This window comes from Rhipicephalus sanguineus, chromosome 1, assembly GCF_013339695.2.
Source record: "Rhipicephalus sanguineus isolate Rsan-2018 chromosome 1, BIME_Rsan_1.4, whole genome shotgun sequence".
NCBI lineage: Eukaryota > Metazoa > Arthropoda > Arachnida > Ixodida > Ixodidae > Rhipicephalus > Rhipicephalus sanguineus.
The window spans coordinates 337,276,778-337,298,293 of NC_051176.1; the positions used below are offsets into that span (position 1 = coordinate 337,276,778).

At 49.8% G+C, this 21,516-nt stretch overlaps 1 protein-coding gene across 1 annotated transcript; it reads left to right on the forward strand.

Annotated features, from left to right (window-relative positions):
• The first annotated feature begins 11,486 nt into the window (after positions 1–11,486).
• LOC119384290 (uncharacterized) lies at positions 11,487–15,659 on the forward strand. Its single transcript, XM_037652465.1, has 2 exons — positions 11,487–13,158; positions 15,598–15,659. Exons 1-2 carry the CDS (start codon positions 11,487–11,489, stop codon positions 15,657–15,659), a joined length of 1,734 nt encoding a protein of 577 aa, XP_037508393.1.
• Positions 15,660–21,516: the final 5,857 nt, after the last annotated feature.

Sequence of the window (21,516 nt, forward strand, 5' to 3'; positions counted from 1 at the left end):
AGTAATGCGCAGCTGTTGGAGAGAGGGAAGGAGGAGAGTTGCGCATGCGTAGTGTGAGTGCGGACTACTACGCCGCGTGCGGATTACCACGCCGCGTGACATACCCCTGAGCAAGAGATGCTTTCGCATCTAAAAAAACCAATAAAACCTTCAGACCCATTCAGGATCGAACCCTCGCCGTTTGCGTGGCAAGCAGGTGTCCTACCACAACGCCGCGATGTCACTTGCAACTGTTCCGGAAAAAAACACTACATAAATGCCATGCAGTGGAAGAGAGAAGCGCACAATCGCGCAAGGCGACACTTAACTGCATCAACTGTTTCAGTACGATTTCCGTGTGTGAAAAACTTTGAAGTACACAGGCATGTGAACACCAACTTCACATCTTTCGCACTCCCATCGGCTCTCGGACTTCTTGCCGTGTGCCTTGCAAGCTAAGCACAGACTTGAGGAATACTTTTTTTATTTTGTTCGGCAGGTGTCACGACGAAAATAAGCCCATTCGGCGATTTATAGGCGCACTGGCGAGGTCATCAAACTACGTTTTTTGCGCGACGCCATGCTTCGAAAAAGACAGGCTAGTTCACCCATCACTGCTAAAAACACACACACACAAACTTACAAACGGCTCCCAAAATGGGCAACTATGCCCATCTGTCGGAAAACATATCTAGCAAACTGCAAACATTAGATAATGTGCTGTCATATGTGAGACAGTGTGAAAAAAATCACAGCATATCCACGTGATGAATGATGATGACTAGGGCGAAGCTCCGGAGAGAATCATCGGTAAACCGTTAATCTTCTGTGTAACGCCCCATCAATGATCATATAAAGAGTGAGAAACACTGTGTGTATACTACGAACATCAAACTTTTATTTTTCTTAATTAGATGATGCTTGGCTTGCGTTGTCCCTTCATTATCACGGCTTTATGGTCCGTGAAATGAAGGGATAGCGGTTCCTGTACGGGTTGCAATTGGAAATTTGAAAATACCAGGTCTATACACGTCCCTCGAATGGTCGTTAGTTTCATATGATCAAAGGACGTGCACGTGAGAGCATATTTGGCTGCTGTATGTTGTATTAACCACTCATTGTTCGTTTCGGTAATATCGACATTCACGTCACCAACTAACACAAATGGCCTATTCTTGTACTTGTCATAATTACACAATGCCGTGTCAATGAATGTCTTGATATTCCCACTCGACAAATTGGGTGCAAGGTACATGGTCATGATGATGCATCCATCAAAATCGATGGCAGCATATTCACCGTTGTGGCTCTCTGTCGCTAGTAGTAGTTTCATATCTTGTGCCATTTGTGTTTGACGTATACGGCCACACCACCTGCAGTCAGTCAGTCAGTCAATGAACTTTATTTATAAATTGTCCTGAGGAGCCGATTCCCCTCAAGAGGGAGGGTCGGCTGCGGGCCGCGCCCACGTGGGGCAGGACGCTCTGCATCATCGATGCACACGACTGGAACGCGTCCTTTGATATACGGTCTTTTGGCGTTCCACGTCTCGGTAAGACAGAGAACGTCCACCGCAGTAAGTATGGGGTCCCGTTCCACATCGTCTACAAGCTTGACATAAAACCAGCTAGGCTTACTTGCTAGGCGGGAAACTACAGAAGGCAACAAGTAAATAAAACATAAGAGAACGGCAATCTTTTGCCAAGACGTTCGACCACTGCAAAGTTAACGGCTATCTCGGGAGCGGGTCTCTGTAGCCTTGTCTTCCATCCGGCGACTCCGAGCGAAAGAGAAAGCGCGCCAAGAGGGAGCCTCATGGCGCGTTACTTCTGAAATGTTGTCTTCGGGCGTCGTTGAAAACACGAGACGTAGTAAAGAAGAAAGAACGCCACACAGTCGAACACGCACGCGAGTCTCACTCGTCAACGTCTTCTTCTACTGCATACCAGAACGCGCGCTTCTCACAAACTAGAGGTGGCTACTACAAACAAACAAACGGAGGATGGACAGACCCACGGCATAAGGAGCTTCGCCCCTAAAACATGTCTCGACTACAGCAGAGCCTATATGGTTCCGTCGTTATAGCACAGGGAAGTGCTTTAGATCGAAAACCTGTACAAGTACTATATAGATACGTCGCGCGCGCGGGCGCGCGTGTGTGTCTGTGTGCATGTGTATGTGTGCGTGTGTAACAACATGCATTAATAAGTATGCACTTAGTGGTTGAAGTGCGCACTAGGGGCCGGATTTCGCTATCACGTTCAACTCCTAAAGGCGAAGCTTAAGGGTCCCCCAATTTTTTTTTAATTGGACAAACTTGTGTACATGTATACTGGTTCTATAAATGAACCAATATTTTTCAGATAAAAAAATAAACCCTTGTTGCGTCATCCCCGCCATTTCACCAACGAATAAATTATAGTTACAAAGCATTTCAGACAATATTAAGACAATACAGAAATGTTGAAGGAAATTTTATTCGAGAAAATTACATTTCGCCAGAGGAAGAGGCTCTTTTTACCTCGCCACTTTTTCGCAACGGAGGAGAAGACGAATAGTTCATGTCGGCTAGCTCTGGTTGAAAGCGGAATCAAAACCAATTCTAATATTGGCTCCTGCTGTCTTACTTTGTCCTCGCGTGCTTGGTGGTCTTGCGGACAGTCGCGCGCCCTCCACGTCTACTTGACGACCGGCTTCTCGGAGACTTCCTAACCTTCACACGCCTTCCTCAATGCCTTGAGGACTCGTGACTTCGGGCATGGCGACGTTTTTTGCCGCGCTTCGAGGGTATGGTGGTGGCCAAAGAAGAGCTTATGGACCGGGCATGTCGGCGGCTCTTGCTTCGTCTCTTTCTTCCGTGGCTTCGCTCCGACCGAGAAGCCGAACTTTGACGGCTTCGGCCTTTACGCACTCGTCCGCCATGACGACTGCGGGACGAGTGCCTCGATCGGTCCCGGCTCAGCCTCCTGGTACTGCGACGCTTTGGAGCATCGCTAGCCGTGTCGGTGGTGCCGCTCGGCGAGGAGCTTCTCAAGCGCTTTCCACGGCGCACTCTGCGGGCTTTAGTACGGACCGCTTTGCTGGTGGATGGTCTTTCAGTCGCGGGCTGCGCGGCATCCTCTACCTTCCCCAACTTCCGAGCCGCGGTAGGCTTCGGCGCTAGGGGCTCCGCGGACACGGCCTTGGGCGGTCGACCGCGTGGCCGCTTGGCAGCCGGGGTCTCGGTGGAGGACCCAAGGGCATCGTCCGCAGCGGCAGCAGCAGCAGCGGCAGCAGCAGCAGCAGCAGCAGCAGCAGCAGCAGCAGCAGCAGCAGCAGCAGCAGCAGCAGCAGCAGCAGCAGCAGCAGCAGCAGCAGCAGCAGCAGCAGCAGCAGCAGCTTTGCGCTTCACTCGCCCAGCCTTAGGCGGATCCTCCTTGCCGTGTTCCTGCTTCTTCGGCATGGCAGCGTCGCCTCAGGTCTTCTTGCACCGTCAGCCCTCGGTCCTGAACTGCCCGCTCTCCTTGAGTAGCCGCCGGCTGGGAAGCGGGAGCCACCAGAGGGCTTCGGTGCAGCAGCGGCGAGACGCAGCCCGATGCAGCCGGCCGGTCTGAGCAGTAGATATGAGCCTCCTATATTAGTAGATCCTATATTTGTAGCCTCCTATATTTGTAGTAGATATGAGCCTCCTATATTAGGGCACTTAGAAGTGCGATGCCTCTGCAAGAGGTCCGCATGTGCTGGAAACGCACTACGAAGTTTGCGGGCTGCATTGTATGGGGTTGCTGGCCAAGGAGATAAAAAAAGTGAACGATTATTGGGCTGGGCGCGATGACGATTGGGGCTCGCGCTCGCTGTGTCGCTGAAGACAGATCAGTCGCAGCCGGGCCTTAGTAAAGTAAAGCTGTTTTAAGGCGAAAGCCTTTAATGTCTCATACTCGTGGTGTCTGTCCGACCATCACCGTCCGTCCGTGCCGGGGCATGGTGCCAACTGTGGCCTCTCCCCCTCACACTCACTCAACAATCACGCGATTGCACAGCGGCACATAGCAACAGTTGCGCGTTGCCCCTTCGTACGCGCTTTGCGCAACTGTTGCACGTTGGCGGACGGACGCCGCCGCAGGTGTTCTTCCGTCATTGCTGAGATAGTGTGAGGGGGAGAGCCCCAAGCTGGCACCATGCCACCCAGGCGGCACGCCGGCATTGGATCAATCTCGGAACAATGTTGGTAAACATTGGCAGAAATATTGGTCCTGCGTTGGCTTTTGGGGGTTTGCTACACCTAAATGTGCATTGGTCCAATATTGGATGCCAATGATTTTCCAATAATGGCAAGGATGGCAGTAGCCAACATTATCCGTCCAACATATCGCCAATAATGGCAAGGATGGCTTTAACCAACATTGTCCGTCGTACGTATCGCCAACATTGTTTAAATAGTGGCAGCTCCAATATTTTTTGCCAGCCTTTATCGTTGGCTGCACCATCGTTCTTTCTTTTCCAGCGTTTACCACTGGTTCTTGCCAGCCTTTTTGTTGACTATGTCAACATCTTTACGACATTTTTCACTGAATGTGTAGTTTAACGTGTGGTAGATTTTTGTGCACGTAAATAAATGCATGTTGCCCACGCTTTTGCTTTTTGGCAAGCAGCAGGGATAATCAGCGTAGAAAAGCTGAGAGTACACACAACTTTATTCTGTATGTATACATATAGCACAGATACTGCAAGTATTGAAAATAATTTCGCATTTCACGCTTTGTTCTGCTGACCGCTTGCACAGAACCTACACTAATTACCTTGAATAACGCTCTTATATTAGAAATCACGGAAACGGGACCACTCACAAACACACAAAGCCTCCCTGTTAACGCTTATTTAAGTTGTCAGTTCACCGAAGGTTTAAAAGGAAGTGAGTGAAAAGCGAAGCGTAATGCAAAATGAAATAAATGAACATCTACATGTGAACAGACATTCGATACAGCCGAAATCCATAACCATCTTGAACTACCGGAAAGTTCATAGCCTATTTGCTAATTAAAAGGTAACCGCGGCAAGAACTTGAAAGACTGCAACAACTTGAAAACTAATGAAAATTTGTGTGTTACAGATCCATCATTTCTTTGCGCGAAACGAGCGGCGAAGGGCAAATCAAAAACGGATGTTTAGCTGGCGCACGACAACGCGAGAAAAGAACAAAACAACAAACGCAAATGCTGAAACATCGCTAGGGGCGAGGACTTAACTAACCTGCTTCGACGCGCACAGCAAAGCCCACCACATGGGTATTCACAAAGTAACAATTTTAGAGAAAATACGCGCTAATGTAGACGTTAATAAACGCAGCACATATTTCACGTACGAAAAACACGGAAAGTAACATGCGACTAAGGAAAGAAACGACTTACTGAACGCGATACGAACACAAAGATCCGGCGGAAAGTTTGCGAGTTGTCAGGACACATCGGCGCTCATCTGCGGATCGCTCTTCAAAAGTCAAAACAATCAAGTCCGATGAAGAACAGGACAGCTGCCTTCTCACTGTGGCATCGTCGTCGAATCTCCGTATCCATAGAATCGCGGCATCCTGGCTTGGTATCCGACTCCGGTTTTTCCCGGTGACTTGACTGAATACTGAGGGGCGCGCGCCCGCCGATGCTGGGAGCCCGAACGAGGGAAAGTAACCGCCACTGACCGACGAAGAATAGCCGAAATGCGTACGCATCTTCCGAGGTGCCGTCGTCTCCCGCCACCTCCCTCACCCCCCCTCCCTTTCGTTTTCAAAGGCATTGAAAGCCCGGAGCCACGTTTGAACCGTCGTGGGCGGAGCAGCCGTCAAGTGACAAGTGTTTTATGACCAGCCACCCCCGCGCAACCCCATTGCCGGGAGGACAGGACGTAAAATTCCTGAGCAAAACATGGCGTCGCGCTGCTTCTCCGGCCTCCCGATCACCGAGAACATTTGTTCGAAGTGAACACGTCTGGTTGCGTGAAGCGTTGAGAGTGCAAACATAACTCATCGCTCATTTGGAGATTCCGCGTGCGATACCGTAGTCTTGGACAACACGTCGCTGTAGCACGCACACAAAGAAGTTACAATCCTGTAATCCAACCAGTCGTGTAGCAAACACAAAAATACGTGGTGTGGTTGAAGTGACATGAAATGTTTTGATTGTTCGCCGCGAATAAAGCCGTCAGAAAAATTTCGGTGCGCGTGCGCAAAAGGCGCGCCAGCGCAGAGGCCCATTGCGAAGCGAACTAGAATTCTATTCTACTCCATTAACTCATCAACGCTATATACAGCTTCAATCAATGTAAAGGCAGGTTTTTTTTATACAGTTGCGTTGTGTACGCTGGCTGTATCACACAATTAACTTTTAACAAGCATTGCAAAGTGAGATGTTGTGGTGTGTTCCTTTCTGATAGATGTATTTCCAGCAGCGCGCAAAACTCATTTGAAAACTTGTTACTTATATTTTACAATGCTCACCATCTCTAAAACAAATTTTGTCCAACTGTTTAGGATATATTTTGTGCCACACTAAATGCCAGCTTAAAAATCAAGACCCTGTGTGTGCCATTGCTCCCTTTCTTATAGAATGGAATTTCCAGTTTTGTTTGTTGACTGACAACAATGGGCTGTTTTTGTCATCTTTATACAGTAAAAGCTCGTTAATTCCACACTCATTAATTCGGAAAATCAGATAATTAGGACGTGTTCTCTGGTCCCGCCAAGCATGTTTTTGTTTAATGGCACCGAACTCTCGTTAATTCGGTCATATTTGGCAGCAACCGGTTAATTCGGACGAACCTCGGAACGCGCCGAGCGCGAAGCGCCGCAAATATGCGATGCAAAGGAACGAAAACGGCACTCGCGGACGGCCGAAACGGCCGCTGGCTTTCAGAAATGCGGGGTCGTCATCTACAATCGCGTTGTTATACATAATAAGGAATGGGTTCAGAGCACGTTTCGGATTAGGACTCGACCGGGCCGCTCCCACGACGGAACAGAAATACCAAGTCTCTTTTGCGTCGCGGGCCCATTGGACGGCCCATAGCTGTTCTAGAGTCTGGGGCTAGTAAAAGCATGCAGCCTCCCAGTTGGACGGCGTGATGCCTTCGCCGCCGTGTAGAATATTTGTAGAATATTTGTAGAATAAAGCAATGTGATAAGTAATCGGAAATCTTCTTTGAGGTACGCTAGATGCTGGTCAAAGTGATTTTCATAATAGCATGCATGCGCAGGTGGTGGCTCGATTCGGGTTAACCTTCACTTAGTGATGGTAAAAGGGGAAAAAACATTCTTGCCGATATATCATGCATATGCTTGCCAGTGCTTAAGACATTGGAGCGACAACGTGTAAGTCTGGACAATATTGTCCGGCGCGTAGCATTGGCCGTCCAATATTGTTTAACCAGTCAGATTGACTGGACAATATATCCGATCTACTGCCATTACTTAACCAATATTGCTTTACCAACGGATAAGCTGGCCCAATATTGCCATCCATACGGCCTGGTTCTGCCAATATCACATGTACATCGGCAACCATGGGCCGTTGTTGCCAACCTCAAAGAATGGCACGACCAATATTGTATGTTGGCTGGCAAAGATGGACCATTATTGGCATCCTTGTAGGCCGGCTTGCCAACATTGGTTTTATGGTGGTTTGTATGGGCCATCATTGGGCCACCGTTTGCTAACGTATAAACAATATTGGGCCAATGTGCTGTGCTGCCTGGGCAGGGAACGGACAGACGGTCACCGCGAGTATGAGGCAATCAAGGCTTTCGCCTTAATACTACCAGATACGAATTGATGCGTCCTTACAGCGATCAATATCAGGAAAATCGAGCAGTTGCAACGCTTTCCTCCGCAAATCGGGCCAAAATAAATGCAGTAACAGAAAAAAAAAACGACAGGCCTACGCGGAAAGCTCAGCACAGTCACAGCGAAACCTGGAAGAGCGGCATTTCTAGATCCCTTTGTAAACTCTCTCGTGGCTACTTATACAAGTACACCAGCAGCGTACCCACTACGCCACAAATCATAATTTTTGTGAAGTTTGGAACCACCCACCACGACATTATTCGTCATTCTCCGTAGAAGCGAGGTACCATCTGTGAGTGATTATGTGCAGTTTGTTGATGCGACGTTTGATGACGATGCAGAAATATGACTGAGCCCTTTGTAAAGGGTAGCAACCTTTAAACGACCCACTCGTTACGTAATTCGCATTGTGTGATGCACGGTCGCTATTTAACTCTCCCACCACGCTATATAACATACGTTAACGTGAGAAAGAGAGAGAGAGAGAGAGGGAAAACACTTATTGAGACCCTGAGCAAACTGATCATGGGAGCCTTAAGGGCTTCCTTGGCAACCAACAGAAGTGCACTTGCGAGGAACCCACTACGCTATGAATCATCATAATTTTTGTGAAGTAAGGAAGCAGCCACTATGCAATTTTTCGTCATTCTGCGGAGAACTGTGGTGCCCGCTAAACAGTGGTAAGGCATTATGTTAACTTTGTTGATGCTGTGGCTGATGACGATGAAGAATTATGGTAGAGCCCTTTGTAATGGGTTGGAAGCATTCAACAACCTACTCGTTTCGCTATGCGCATTATATGTGGCGCCTGATGACAGAATTCGCGTTGTGTGACACCTGGTTGTTATTTTGCTCTTCTACCGAACTACATTACATATGTTAACGTGGTTCCTTCCCGGCATGAAGCCTGTATAGGGTCTTTTTGCAAAGCAGTTTCAAGCACTGGCATGGCTGTGAGGTGGAATACTGGGTTCCCACGCAGGGGGCCCAGGTTCGAACCTCGTTCCATCCCAGACCTTTTTGCTTATTTACCTTTTTTTTCTTTTGAGCGATAGTGGTTACTGACACCGTCGGCAGCGGCGGCGGCGGACAACTACGGCGCCAAAAACGGCCCTTGTGATATCATAACAGCTTTCGCTGTAAAACATGTTTAGACTACAGCCGAGCCTATATGGTTCCGCCGTTCTAGCACTGGGAAGTGGTTTAGATCGAAAACATGTACCATTATTATAGATACGTCGCGCGTGCTCGTGTGTGTGTCTGTGTCTGTGTAACACAGAATAAGCATGCCCTTAGTTGTTGAAGTGCGCACTAGGGGCCTGGTTTCGCTATCGCGTTCATCTCTTAAAAGCGAAGCTTAAGGGTACCCCAATTGTTGTATTGCGATGACAATTATATTGACACAGGATGATTTTAAACTACGCGCGCTGGCTGATCCCTACGCCCTCCGAAGTGTTTGCGGCTACGTGCGAGCCAAAGCAAAAGTGTGGCGGAGAGCACGTGCCTGCGACCCAGGGAATAGCCGCTGCGCGCGACCCACACGGAACACAAGAAAAAGGAGAAGAAGAGGTGGCGATTTAGAAGTAGAAGAGGACTGTTCTTGGGAGTGCTAGGAGATTTCCTTTTAGTTTTTTTCCTTCTCGGGCACAAGTTCGCCCCAACCAGTTTGGTTTATTAAAAGTGTATTCCTGAACTGTGCGTTACAATATGGACACCCTCGGCTGATTTTCGCCGTCGCCGTCTGTCGACGCCGTCATGTACCGGATATGTATATGTATGTATATATATAAAAAAGGCACAGAGAAAAATAAAGCACAAGAAAAACTTTCTAAAGTACCCGACCGCGGATACGAACAGCAACCCCTCGCTTCCCAGCGCGCTGCGTTAGACAGCTCAGCCACACGCCATGCATGCGTCGGCGAAATAACGGCTAGCTATTTATATACACCATGTACCACTGGTGGTAAGGAAATATCGGAGGAGCGTGAGCGTGTTTTCTATCACGCAACGCTCCTATTTTCTTTCAATTTGAAAACTGCCCTTGAGCCGCGCATGACTAAGTGACCATTGTCTGTGCCCATTCGGGATGTGGAAGGAAAAAAAAGACAAAGAATACCGGGCACACATTCCATCAGACGCCCCGTGTGGTAGGAGACGCAGAGGGTCACTCCGCGTGCCGCAGTTTAAAAGAAGAAGAACTATCTAAGAGCGCCTAAATTCTAAATTTCCCTTATACGCGTATTAACCGCCGCTTTCACGGGCAATCCACCGTAGTGGGTAAGAACCAAGAAATAAGGGTCAAGCAAGCAAGCAAGCAAGCAAGCAAGCAAGCAAGCAAGCAAGCGAGCAAGCGTCCGATTCTCCATTGTCGACACTTGCAGCGTGTTGCTCAAGCACATAGGCGTAACAACTGTGACAGTTGTTAGTTCCCGCTTGCCCTGTGCATGTCTGTGCGTTCATTTAGGGCGTCCTTAAAAAAATAAACCCTTGTTGCTTCGTCCCCGCAATTTCACCAACGAATAAATTACAGTTATAAGGCATTTCAGACAACATTAAGACACTACAGGAATGTTGAAGGAAATTTTATTCGAGAAAATCGCACTTCCCCAGAGCAAGAGGCTCTTTTTACCTCGCCGATTTTTCGGAACGGAGGAGCAGACGAATAGTTCATGTCGGCTAGGTCTGGTTGAAAGCGGAACTGTCGGGCCCAATCAAAACCAATTCTAATATTGGCTTCTGCTGTCTTACTTTGTCCTCACGTGCTTCGTGGTCTTGCGGACAGTCGCGCGCCTCTCACGTCTACGTGACGACCGGCTTCTCCGAGACTTCCTCACCTTCACACGCCTTCCTCCGTGCCTTGAGGAGGCGTGACTTTGGGCGTGGCGACGTTTCTTGCCGCGCTTCGAGGGTATGGTGGTGGCCAAGGAAGAACTTCTGGACCGGGCATGTCGGCGGCTCTTGCTTCGTCTCTTTCTGCCGTGGCTTCGCTCCGACCGAGAAGCCGAACTTTGACGGCTTCGGCCCTTACGCGCTCGTCCGCCATGACGACTGCGGGACGAGTGCCTTGATCGGCCACGGCTCACCCTCCTCCTGGTACTGCGGCGCTTTGGACCGTCGCTAGCCATGTCGGCGGTTCGGCTCGGCGAGGAGCTTCTCGAGCGCTTTCTACGGCTCACTCTCCGGGCTTTAGTAGGGACTGCTTTGCTGTTGGAAGGGCTTTCAGTCTCGGGCTGTGCTGCTTCCTCTGCCTTCCGCAACGTCCGAGCCGCTTGTGGTATGTGAGTTCCAGTTTCGGTTTCTTAAAAAGTATTTTTGCCCTTAGGGGGCGCCACCATGTACATATATGCGCGGCACTGTGTGAAATAAACCAGTTCCCGCTTGGCTGCCGGCTGCTGCTGTTCTTCCTCCCGGCCGGCGCTTCGGGCGCCGTGCCCTTTGTTCTCCGGGCGTCGCGTTCGACGTCCGATACCACATTTGGCGACGAGTTTGACGGATCCGCGTAAATCAAGAGATAAGGTGGGCATCCAGACTTCTTATTGTGCTGTCGTCCCAGCACCCTTGCCTGATACCCCGCCACTACTGTATTTTTCACTTTCGACTTACACTTTTCTGACTTTTCGTGCCGGTGCCGGCCACGAGGCCTACTCACGCTCGACGTCTCTCCTGAACTTTCTGCTCGACGCTCTCTTCGGCAAGCATGAACGCCGCTATCCCTCCGCCTCCGTTTCTCCAGTGTCCCGGCATACCACCTATTCCATGGAGACAGTGGCGTCCTGTGTTGCAGGTATACATCGACGCCGCGGCCAGGGACGCCTCGCCGGAACACAAGAAGACGCTGCTTCTGAACGCCTTAGGCGTCGAGGGACTGAACACCTATCTGCGTGTCGCCGAAGATGAGCAGCAGCCGGGAGCCGACCGGCCAACTCAGGAGGAGACGCCGAGCGTGTACGACGCAGCCCTTGCGCTGCTCAGCCAAATTTTCGACCCCCAACCGGACGCGGCGTGCCTGCGCGCCCGCTTCAAATCTCTGTGCCAGGGACCGGACGAGTCGGCGGTCCAATTTATCCAAGAAGTGCGCCGACTAGCCAAGCTTTGTGAATTCGGCGCGGCGAGCGATCTCCTTGCTTATGACCAGATCGTCTCTGGCATCGCGTCGCCGCACCTGAAACGGACTTTCTACAAATTGGGCAAGGAATTCACCGAACAGAAGGCGCTCGACATTGCCAAGGAGGAGGAGCGCGTCGATCGCGCCTTACTACAGCTTTCCGGAGTTCAAGTCGACGCCGTATCGTCGCGTACTGTTCAAGACGGCGGCGCAACTCGCCGAATTCGTCAAAATGGCGGGCCTAATGGTGGCCGTCCTCCTCAAGCTTCGCCGCAAGATGGCGCCGGCGGCACTTCGTCTGCGTGCACCCCCTCGGCCACCACTGCTGCGGACACCTCCTCTCCAGCTGCGCCGCCGGGTCGCGCGGGTGCCTGTTACCGCTGCGGATCGACGCGGCATTGGGCCAACTCCGCCGCCTGCCCAGCCAGGAGCCGGACGTGTTCGCGATGCGGACGTCGTGGACATTTCGCGCGGGTCTGCCGCACTACTTCGGAATCTCCAACCGGTCATCAGGGCACGTCAACGGTGACCAATACAGTCACGGTCCTACAAGTGGACAAACCGGTCACCACTGTCGGACTTCATCTTCCTGTGCGGATCAATGGATCCATTTGCAACATGCTCATCGACACGGGAGCGGCTGTGTCGCTACTCAACGTCCAGGATTATAAAAGGAACTTTTCCCATATCAAGCTCCTACCTTCGCATCTTGTCCTACAAAACTACTCCGAGCAAGCCATACATAATCACGGCTATTTCAAGGCAACAGTCCTGTACAACGGTAACTCCGCTACGATTCCCTTCTACGTCACGGATAAAGGCACCTCGCTCCTGGGATTGGATGCCATTCGTGCTCTGAAAATAGTCATCAGAGGGGAGACCCTTACTTGTTCGCTCGTCGACTCTTCGGCGGTTCCGGCGAATGCGCCACCGGAGTATCATCACCTATTTTCGTCGGACATCGGCACCGTCCGCAATTACATTCATCGTGTCAAGCGTCGACCTGACGTGCAGCCCGTGGCGGCCAAACTGCGTCGCCTTCCTTTCTTGTTGCGGCAACAGGTTGCCGACGAGTTGCAACGACTAGAGTCGACTGGCATCATCGAGAGGGTGGATGCTTCGGACTGGGTGTCTCCTTTGGTCGTCGTCCGCAAGAAGGACAATTCCATCCGACTATGTGTTGATCTCCGTGAGCCGAACAAGGCCATCCTAGTGGACGGGTTCCCTCTGCCTCACATCGAGGAACTTTTACAACCGTTATCAGGTGCTCAAATTTTTTCTAAACTTGATCTTGCATCGGCATATCACCAGGTTGAGTTAGCGGAGGAAAGTCGCGATCTTACTACTTTTGTAACGCATCAAGGGCTTTACAGATTCCGCAGAGTATGTTTCGGGTTGGCATCTGCGCCAGCTATTTTTCAAAAGATGATGAGTGATGTACTGAAAGGGTGCCCAGGTGTTGTTTGTTACTTAGACGACATCTTAGTTTGGGGCCGTGATCGGGAAGAGCACGATGTGCACTTAAAAATGTCTTGTCTAAAATCGAGTCCTGCGGCATGAAGCTTAATAATAAGTGTGTCTTTGCTGCTACTGAAATTGCATTCTTAGGTCATAACATAAGTTCTCGCGGTTTATCGCCTGTTGAGTCTAAGGTCACTGCCATTCTTGATGCCCCTGTTCCTACTGATGTTAAAACATTACAATCCTTTTTGGGGTTAGTTGGATATTATGCAAAGTTTTGCCGCGTTACGCGGATGTTGTTGAGCCTCTGCGCCGTATGCTCAGGCATGGGCAGAACTTTGAATGGTCCGCTGAGGCCAATGCCAGTTTCAACCAGGTTAAAAAGTTACTTGCTGACCGCCCGGTCATCAACATTTTTGACAGTAATCTTCCTGTGGTGATTACCACCGACGCATCAAATGTCGGCATCGGCGCAGTTCTTCAGCAACAAAAGGGAGAAAAGTTGTTGACTGTGGCTTTTGCATCTCGAACCTTGTCCCCGGCAGAACGCCGGTATTCAGCAGGGGAACGCGAAGCTCTTGCTTGCTTGTTCGCGGTAGAAAAATGGCATGTGTATCTTTGGGGGCGGCATTTTACATTACGGACTGACCACCAGGCTTTAACAACGTTGCTATCAGCTGGCGCGGTGGGGCGACGCCCCTTGCGGATTTTTCGATGGTGCGCCCGGCTGTTATACTATGACTGTTCTGTACAATATTGCAAAGGTGCCGATAATGTCGTGGCTGACGCATTATCTCGGCTGCCAGTCCAGCTTCCGCCAGCACAGACGCCGGAAGAAGAGATAATTTCTTTGGTTGCTGCATGCTTAAATAAGGATGAGTTACAGGCAGCCACTGCTAATGATACTATTTTACAGCAGGTTATTCAATTCATTGCTGAGGGATGGCCTCCAAAGAAGCATATGACTCCAGTACTTGCACCTTACTTTGCAGTGGAAGACGAACTGTCTTATGTTGATGGACTCATTTTACGCGGGGAACGTGTTACTGTTCCAGAAACTTACAGGGGGCAATTAATTCAGTTAGCCCATGAAAACCATCCAGGCATAATCCGGACAAAGCAGTCGCTTCGTGACAGGTATTGGTGGCCGTGCCTTGACAAACAAGTGGAAAATGCTGTTCGGCACTGTTACATCTGTCAGGCTGCCGACAAATCGGCGAAACCTGTCTTTGCACCACTACAACCAGTTTCTTTTCCTAAGAAACCGTGGGATAAGTTGGGCATGGACATTATTGGTCCTCTTTCAAATGTCCCCTCAGATTGTCGTTTCGCAATCACTTTAATAGATTATTACTCTAAATGGCCGGAGGTTTGTTTCGTTCGAGACGTTACGTCTGATGCGGTCATCACCTTCTTGACTTCCATTTTCTGCCGTGAAGGGTTTCCAACATGCTTAGTAACTGACAATGGTCCCCAATTCAAGTCTCAACAGTTTGAAACATTCCTTTCCGAGCGAGGTATCCAACACCTCTGTTCTTCCTACTACTATCCGCAAGCAAATGGTCAGGTTGAGCGCTTCAACAGGGTTCTGAAGGAGTACATTCAACTAGCTAAACTGGAGCAACGTCCTCTCAAGAAGGCAATTACTGAGTATTTAGGTACTTACCGGTTTTCTCCTCAGGCGACTACGGGATCGTCTCCTGCGATGTTGCTCCATAAGCGCCAACCCCGCACAGCGGTGGATATAACTGATCTCCCGTTGCCTTCTACTTTTCAGTCCTTTTCGGACAATACCATAAGGACCCGTGTTTTTCATAAACAGGAGTACATGAAGAATTATGTTGATCAGAAAAGAGGTGCCAAACCTCCAGTCATTCAGGTAGGGCAAAGAGTTAAAGTACGTATTCCAGGAAAACAACATAAGTATAGAGGTCCGTTTACAGTTATGTCTTCGGTCGGTTCCCATGCATTTAAACTTAGTGATGGATCGGTTTGGAATGCTTCTAAACTTGTTATCGTCCACTCCGAACGGGAACCACCTTCAAACATGCACTTGTCAATACCTTCTCAGAACCAGTTGTTTTCCTCTGCCTCGGTTCCACGGTTGGTTTCTGTCCCTATTCCTGCAGCATCACCATCTTCCCCTGGCGGGGATGGTCTTCAGGCACCGGTTCAATGCCCGGCTGTGGTGCCCAGCCACAATGCTTCTTTTTCTTCTAATATGCCTTCTCTTGAGCCACAGAGCTCCTTAGCGGCACCGGTTCAAAGTCCCGCTGTGGTGCCCAGCCACCATACTTCTACTGAGTGCGTAGTAGAGCCACCGGGCTCCTTACAGACACCTTCTCAACGTTCGGCTGTGGTGTCCAGCCCCCATGATGTTTCTCCGTGCCCCGAGCACGCTTCAGAGTCCTCAGACTCTTCTCAGGCTCCGTATCAATACTTGACTGACGAGCCCAGTCCCCATGCCAGTAATTCTTCTAACACTAACGGACATGCTTCCGAACCTTTGGGTTCCCATGTTTCGCGTGAAGTTTCTCCGTCCCCAGCCACTACTGAGGGACGCTTAAGTGAGTCATCTGACTCTAGCTACTCCTCTACGCTCTCAGCTGTGCCTGAGCAGCGCGTAACTGAGCCACTAGGCTCATCAGAAGATACACAACTTGTTGCTCCGCAAGGGAGCACTTCAGAACGAAATGCGCCTCGACGGTCGAAACGGTTGCGTAAGAAACCGTCCAGGTTTAAGGACTTTGTGTCCTAAATTCTTCTTTTTTTCACTTACTTGTTGAAGTCAGTGTGCCATACTTGTGCATTCTTGTGTGTATGCTGTGCATCTAGTCATTTTATAATGGTTATCAGTTCTGCCGGTTGGCACACTGGTATGCTGTGAATTCTGTGTTGTATTTTATTCGTATCAGTGTCTTCAGCTAGAGTACGCTGTGTACTTTGCTTTTGTTCCCTTGTCGTACCGGTTCCTTTTCACCAATTCGACGTTACACCAAAAGGAGGGGGGATGTTAAGGTGTCTACTGTTAAGGTTGTATACAGTGTATTTGTCATTAATCACTGTATAAGGATTTAAAGGCCACATGTCCTTTTCATTCTAGGGGGGGATGATGTGGTATGTGAGTTCCAGTTTCGGTTTCTTAAAAAGTATTTTTGCCCTTAGGGGGCGCCACCATGTACATATATGCGCGGCACTGTGTGAAATAAACCAGTTCCCGCTTGGCTACCGGCTGCTGCTGTTCTTCCTCCCGGCCGGCGCTTCGGGCGCCGTGCCCTTTGTTCTCCGGGCGTCGCGTTCGACGTCCGATACCACACCGCTGTGGCCGCGGTGGGCTTCGGCGCTAGCAGCTCTACGGACACGGCCTTGGGCGGTCGACCGCGTGGCCGCTTGGCAGCCGGGGTCTCGGTGGAGGGCCCAGGGGCATCGTCAGCAGCGGCAGTAGCTTTGCGCTTCACTCGCCCAGCCTTAGGCGGATCAGCCTTGCCGTCTTCCTGCTTCTTCGGCATGGCAGCGTCGCCTCAGGTCTTTTTGCACCGTCAGCCCTCGATCCCGAACTTCCCGCTCTCCCTCGAGTAGCCGCCGGCTGGGAAGTGGGAGCCAGGAGAGGGCTTCGATGCAGCAGCGGCGAGACGCAGCCCGATGCAGCCGGCCGGTCTAAGGAGATGCCGCTGACTGACCGCAAGCCGCGTTCGCTTCTCGCGCACCGCGTGCCTATATTTCTTCTTCCTCGGCGCCGCCATTCTTTTCGTGGAGATCTTTAGAGCATTTTAATACACAGCACAATGTGCAATATTAATAAAATCACTCGCTCACATGCATGACAGGAAAGCGCAGGGAAGGGATGTGTTTGACGAGTTTATATATACAGCTTCAATCATTAAGAAATCATCATCGTGGAGCGCATACGCAAGAGCGGGCAGATCTGAGAAATCTGACAAGGTTTCGAAAATGTTGCTTCATACGTATATCACATCGATTCCCAAACGCTTCCTCATTGAAACTTGATTGATAGTATGTAGTTAGTGTTATGCCTTTGCAAAGGATGCATTCCCGTAAGAATTCTTGAACGTTACTTAAATGAATTCAGCTATGTTGTAGAGTAATGTTTACATTCATCATACTCCGTCAATTCCTCGCCTTATCTGTTTGGGTGGCTTACTTACTTGCTCGGTTCTTCTTACTGGCGCCTACCCTCTACGGGGGATTTGCCAAGAAGCCGGCGGTCAATGTAAAGGTAAACATTAAAACATTAAGCGAGGCTAATGGGGAAATTCACCTTTCTAGTATTAGGACAAGGTAATCTTAGTTATACCGAAAAAATAAAAAAGTAAACAAATATATACAAAATAAACGAAATGTAGTATTGAGAATAACAAAACGTTGCTCATACATGAATAAAATACTGGCGGTTATCCGAAGTACCGGATAATCGATTATGGCTAATTCATTGGCAGAGTATCCCCCTTGTGTCACCCATGAACTCACAGAGGGCACCACGGACTTTCCTATTGCTGCAGTTCAATCACACTGGCCCAAGGGACAGAATAGTTTGACTATTTACTGGAGTTCCTATGTTTTTGTATAATAGTTCGAAATACCCGTAGAGAACAATATGAGACGACGACGAAGCCGCCAAGAAAGCAAGACGCAGCGTTAGTGGTAGCCACGCGACCCGAGCTTGCGCTTGCTTGGATTTTGGCCCCTTGACGTTCCACGTCGTTCCTTCACGTTTGTACGTGAATAAACCATGTGAAATACCTTTTATTGCGATAGCAATTACATGGACACTCTCAGCTGATTTTTGCCGTCGCCGTCGCGCCCGGATTTGTATATGTATGTATATATTTTAAAATGCACAAGGAAAAATAAAGGCGAAAAGAAAAGTTACGAAGCACCCGACCGGGGATTCGAACCACAGACCCCTCGCTCCTCAGCCCGCTGCATTAGACAACTCAACCATGCCACATGCATGTGGCGGCGAAATAACGGCGACCTACTTATGTACACCAATTACCGCTGGTGGTGAGCAAATCTCGGAGAAGCTTGAGCGTGTTTTCTATCACGCTAACGCTCCTAATTTTCTTTCAATTTGAAAACTGCCCTTGAGACGCGCACGACAAAGTGACCTTTTTCCGTGCCCACTCGTGATGTGGAAGAAGAAAAAAAAAACAAAGAACACTGGGCACACCTTCCAGTTCGCTATACAGAATTTCAAGTATTAGCTATGTTTTTCTTTCTTTTCTCTTTTAGTCTAAAAGTACATCGTTTATCTTTAGCTTGATAAGTACTTACCTCAAAGATCCTGCCGCCCGGTTCTTGGCCCATCCCCCTTTGTGGGTAAGCGCCATCAGTAAGAGGTAATCATCATCATCATCATCATCATCAGACGCGCCCGTGTGGCAAGAAACGCAGGGGGTCACTCCATGCGCCGCAGTTTAAAAGAAAAAGAAATATGTAGGAGCATCTGATTCTGCATTGTCGACATTTGCAGACGCAACGCTCCTAATTTTCTTTCAATTTGAAAACTGCCCTTGCGACGCGCACGACAAAGTGGCCCTTTTCTGTACCTACTCGTGAAGTGGAAGAAAAAAAAACAAAGAACACCAGGCACACCTTACATCAGACCTGCCGTGTGGCAAGAACGCAGGGGGTAACTCCACGCGGCGCAGTTTAAAAGAAAAAGAAATATCTAAGAGCACAGTCCGCCTTCAGGAAACTGACGTAATTCCGGTATCGTTTTATGCCAAGACACACACACTGGCTCATCTACCCGATTAAGACTGGGATGGATTCCCTTCCTTCGAACTCAGCACTCTGGGTGCCCTATATTATTCGGTGGCGACTTTAATGCTCTGCACGTGGCATGGGGGTATCCCACATCATCAGCTCGTGGGAATCATGTCTGGGACACATTTGTGGATTTACACTTCCAGCTGCTGAACGATGTTACAATCCCAACGCCCCGTGCCCACCAAGCACACGCTTCATCGTACTTGCCCGATTTGTCATGGTGGTTAGGATCCGGCGCAATTGAATGGCAACGTGAACCGGACTGCTGGGGAAGTGACCATTACTCCATCTTTCTCGAATTTCCCACCCACGGACATTCCAGACTTTGTTGCCGTTGTCGAGTTGTTCACTGGGACGCCTTTCGGGAGGCAGCACTCATACCACAGGACCCGCCGCCGCAAGATCTTCATGATTTTCTTCGCAAGGCACTCGATTCGGCAACTAAAACGTCCTGGGTAGATGAAAGACGCCCGGCCCCACACTTGCAGCTGTTGCGCCTTTGGGCGGACCGGCGCCGGGCTGAACTTGCTGCGGTGCGAGATCCTACGTCGATAAAATCAAAAATTCAAATGCGGAGTATCGCGGCACAAGCTCGTTGGCATGAGCGAAAACTAGACAGAGACGATGGCTAGATTGGTGCCCGTCTCTTGGACCCTCGTCACGCACAGCCTCTGTCTGGCGTACGTTTCGTGCAATGGAGAAGGGCCAACGTCAGCCCCACCCAACGGCTTCGGTGCTCCTTGCCGCTGCGGATACACCGTTGAATGCTGCACAACAGATCGCTCGGACGTTCTTCCCACAGTATGATGTGCTTCATTCCCCTCTAAATGACCATGTGACCCTGCCTTTGACGATAGGCCAACAACCTAATCCAGAGGCAGTTACTGGAATCCAAGCACCATTCACCATGGCCGAGTTGATAGCAGCTATCGACGCGTCTAAACCACGGACGGCTCCTGGACCGGAAGGATTACCTTACGAGTTGTTCAAAAACCTCAATGAGAGATCCTTGGCCCCGCTTCTGGATAACATCAATCACGTGTGGGCTGAAGGCGATATACGTGCTTCTTGGACGCACGCGGAAATTATACCGATACCAAAGCCAGGAAAAGACCCTACTAATATACGCAACCTGCGCCCTATCGCCTTAACAGCGGCTGTCTGCCAATTAACGGAGAAAATGCTCTCTATGCGAATAACCTGGTGGCTTGAACAATTCAAATGGTACCATCCTGCACAAATTGGATTTCCTACGCACTTGCGCACATAGGATAGACTTGGAGCACTATCTGGCATGGTCTTGGCAGACAATAGGACACGCCGGGTGCGAACAATATTAGCCATGGATGTGCACAAGGCATATGATGAAGTTAGCCACAGTGCCATACTTGCATTAAGCGTTCCATGGGACTACCCGAGCGCGTGTGCACCTTCGTTCACAGGTTCTTGACTCAACGAACGTTTGCTATTTGTGTGGCGGGAAACGCAACCGGCACCTTTAACTCAAAACGGCGAGTGCCACAGGGATCAGTACTTGCACCATTGCTCTTTAACCTGGCGATACACTCGGATGGGCTCTGGCAGCGATCTCGGACGTGAATTACATCATATACGCCGACGATATTAAAGTGTGGAGTGTTCACAACGACCTTCAACGACAGGAATCGGCCTTACAAGAAGCCCTTAACACAGCCGACGAGTGGTGCATATGCATAGGATTGGCCCTCTCAACAGACAAGACTCTCTGCACGTCGGTTGCCAACAGCTGGGGCCGGCGACGACTTTTAAACACGCCTATTCAGTTAATATTATCTGGACGTCCTCTTACGCCAGCTCCCCAGCTACATATATTAGGCGTTTTCATTACGGCAAATGGCTCTGCAAAAGCTTGGATTCGCGAAATTAAGCAACAAGCGCACCAGGTGCTCCATCTTATACGACAAATCAGCTCCAAGCCTGGAGGTGCCCGCACGAAGATTGCCCGTTTACTTGTTCTAGCAGTGCTGCAGCCTCGTCTTATTCATTCGGCTCAATTTCAGCACCTTATAGTGAGAGATTGGGCCCGTTTAGAATGCATCAACAGAGAAGCGATGTGCGTCGTTACTGGGTTTCCACGATGCACACCTATCCCGATACTTCAGGAAGAGGCGCAACTAAACACCATCGACGAGTTGATTTATCAACGGCGGCAAGGAAGGGAACTCAAGCCGTCATTTCTACCACCTGCTGCTGACTTAGCGGCATATATGGGCAACCTGGTGTCTGTCTCGCCACCTTCAATAGTAAGCCTTCCACCGTGGGATCACCGGCAACTAACGGATAAAAAACCTATCGGTCGCCTCCGAAATCCAGTCCCTCGTTCAACGAC